Genomic DNA, 3,098 nt, shown 5'->3' with positions numbered 1-3,098 from the left:
TATACATGTCCATGTCGATGTTCATGTCTATGTCCATATATATACATATATATATATATATATATATTGCTATATTACTATATTAATATATATATATACATGTATATTTTGATATATAATATATGAGTGTAAAATAGCATATATTAGGGGAGATATGGTAATTCGTGATTTGTGGGGGATGAATAAACGCTTATCCAGATATGCACATGCAAGATGTATTCTTCAGCCGCTCGCGTACTCACACGTACGCCCACATACCGAACATATCCTCACCACCTACCTACCTACCTACTTACTTACCTGCCTACCTACTCAGACGTTCAGTTGTTACTACTCTGACTGTGTGGACTATCTCAGCGAGTATGTGGAAGAGTGCGACCTGGCCATCGCCCAGCCAGTCGTCACCAACATCAACTCCGCCATCCGCTGTGAGACGTTCACATGTTCTATGGAGTGTGAGCCAGAGTGGAGCTTCTGCTCGGCTACGGTTCGGGGTGCGCTGCAGTTTGCGACGGGACCGTTTGTAATGGTTAGTAACGGCACATACGCGAACGCGCGCCAGTCAACACTGGAGCTGGTGGCGCCGTGTGGCGTGCATATGCAGGTCAATGGGTACGTTGGATGGGTGTGCGTGGAAGTTTGAGAATATGCTTATACATAGTGCAAGATAGCTGTACGCATTTATTTATCCTCATGGTAATATAAGCCGTGGTGTATGTACCTGTGCATGGTTGCACGATATCTACATGATAACGTACATGATGCTTTTTCGTATACACTTGGACATGATTATAAAATAACTTGGTATCTGGGGTTGCTTCCTTATGTCTGTTTATGTGTGTGCGTGCGTGTGCAGGTTTAGAGTTGCTGCAACGGGCGGACATATTCTTGTTTTTAATCAGCATTCTCTTTATATCTTCCTATGGGAAAGTCGCCATTTGTTATATATATAAATGCATGGGCGAATTTGTACTCCATTCTGTCTATCATCTATGCCTTGCCTCGTCGTACACATGTTATCACCGAACGAACCATCTCCCCGCAATTATGTTTGTTGGTCTGGTCACCCGTTACTGCCAAACGAACCTGAATATCCGCGCAAACCTCAACGTACTTTCAAAAATCTGGTTCGATTGTTTTATACCCATAGTTCAGCTCTTGGCCCGCTCTTGATGCTCACTACACTCACTCCCTTCTCTCCGTCTCCTACTACATCGATCCCCAAACATAGGTCGTCATGTGTGACCTCGGATGATATTGTCGAAGTCAATACCACCATAGAACTGATGGATTCGGCCAATGAGCTCATTGGCACCAACGTAGATAATAGCGTAGAATTTGGTGATATGGTTGCTGTTGTCATCGCTCTCATCTTTTGTATGTGAGCGACAAGCCTGTGTAATTGTATACGTTGATGACCTGGCTTAGATATATAGGTCTATATATATATATATATATATATATATATGCATATCCAGGGTTCGGGACTCGTTTAAGCGACCCTGATGTGATCAATGTTTTAAATGCCCAGGGACAGTCTTATCCCCAGTGGTATCTGCGCACATATGCTACAATCACACCCACAATGTAATATTATACACACTCACAATATATTCTCATCCACATTATCTCCCTTCCAGTGGCCCTACTTGGCGTCTCCATCATCATGGGTCTTCTAGCCTTCCTACGCGTTCGCACCTTCGACAAAGTGCGAACGAAGGGTACCGGAAGCATCTCTGCCTTTGAATCACTGGACTTGGGGCCTATCACGGCCAGTGCCAAAGCCATCAACCAGGCCCTCGCGTTTGTGGATGTGAGTTACAAGATAAAAGACACTGTGCTGCTGGATAATGTCACGGGTGTGATGTATCCCGGAGAGATGGTTGCGGTGATGGGGCCCTCGGGTGCTGGTAAGAGCACGGTAAGTGTGTTTGTCTTTTTATTTGTCTACTATAGGAAGCTTCACCTTTCAGCCGAAGTCCATTAATCCAACAGCTGATGCAGAAAGAGACTGTGGAAAGAACCATCGTGGTTAGAAGCGAGTGTATATCTCTATCCTGAAGACGTTCCATGAAAATATAAGACTATACAATATTGCTTAGTAACCACAACGTTCGTGTATGCCATATCGACACGTTGCAGTCCACGAAGTCAAATTGTCGATCAGGGTAATAAGCGTATTATGACAGTCGTGTTTGTAGAGGGAAACAGAATCCGGTATCGTCTTCCTGTGTCGGTCGCTGGAGATGGATAGTGTAGGTACACCCGTATGAGCTGACATGTATCACTATCTGAGGCATTGCACGAAATGGCACAGTTTATAAGCAGGTCTGTGCACTGGCCAACGGCAATATCACATATCAATGCACATATGTACGTCTATGCAACTACCACATACCCACAAGTGCATACAACCACACCATCACTCATGCACACACTACACACATGTACGTGTGCATAATTACCACATCCTCACAAGCACATACAACCACATCATCACTCATGCGTACACCCATACCTATGCCACATACCTATCCACGCACACGCCACTAGGCTTTAGATATAATCGCAGGCAGGCGCAAGAGCGGCGCTGTCACGGGTGAAATCTGGGCCATGGGCAATCGTGTAAAGGGTCAGACATTGCGACAGAAGGTCGGGTTTGTAGATCAGGAATACATACCCATGGCTACGCTGACTGTCACAGAGTGCCTGATGTATTCGTGCATGCTACGCTTGCCCAATGACACGAGTATGGCCCAGCGGAAGGAGCGTGTGGAGGCGGTGATTAGAGATGTGCGTATCACAAACATCGCCGACAGCAGAATAGGTACAAATATGTGTGCGGATGCAGCTATCTAGCTAAGTATCTGTGTATTGAAATGAGTGAATGTTTGCTCGGAGTGCGGTCAGGTAATACTCCATTGGTATATATATATATATATATATATATATATATATATATATATATATATATATATATATATATATATATATATATATATATATATATACATATATATATATATATATATATATATATATCTATCTTTATATATATATATATATATATATATATACACAATATTTTATCTATATAT

General features: G+C 42.9%; 1 protein-coding gene across 1 annotated transcript in view; it reads left to right on the top strand.

The window, feature by feature from the left end:
• Window positions 1–178: 178 nt before the first annotated feature.
• The window catches only part of SARC_01770 (hypothetical protein), a gene marked incomplete at its 5' end in the record, with an annotated part of 9,853 nt that continues 6,933 nt past the window's right edge, over window positions 179–3,098 (top strand). The window contains 4 exons of the mRNA XM_014304505.1: window positions 179–612; window positions 1,232–1,377; window positions 1,641–1,921; window positions 2,554–2,827. Coding sequence (XP_014159980.1) covers window positions 179–612; window positions 1,232–1,377; window positions 1,641–1,921; window positions 2,554–2,827 — 1,135 coding nt within the window. The remainder of the gene's footprint in view (window positions 613–1,231; window positions 1,378–1,640; window positions 1,922–2,553; window positions 2,828–3,098) is intronic.

Source organism: Sphaeroforma arctica (genome assembly GCF_001186125.1).
Source record: "Sphaeroforma arctica JP610 unplaced genomic scaffold supercont1.73, whole genome shotgun sequence".
Taxonomy (NCBI): Eukaryota; class Ichthyosporea; order Ichthyophonida; genus Sphaeroforma; species Sphaeroforma arctica.
This window is presented reverse-complemented; position numbering and strand designations above follow the sequence as displayed.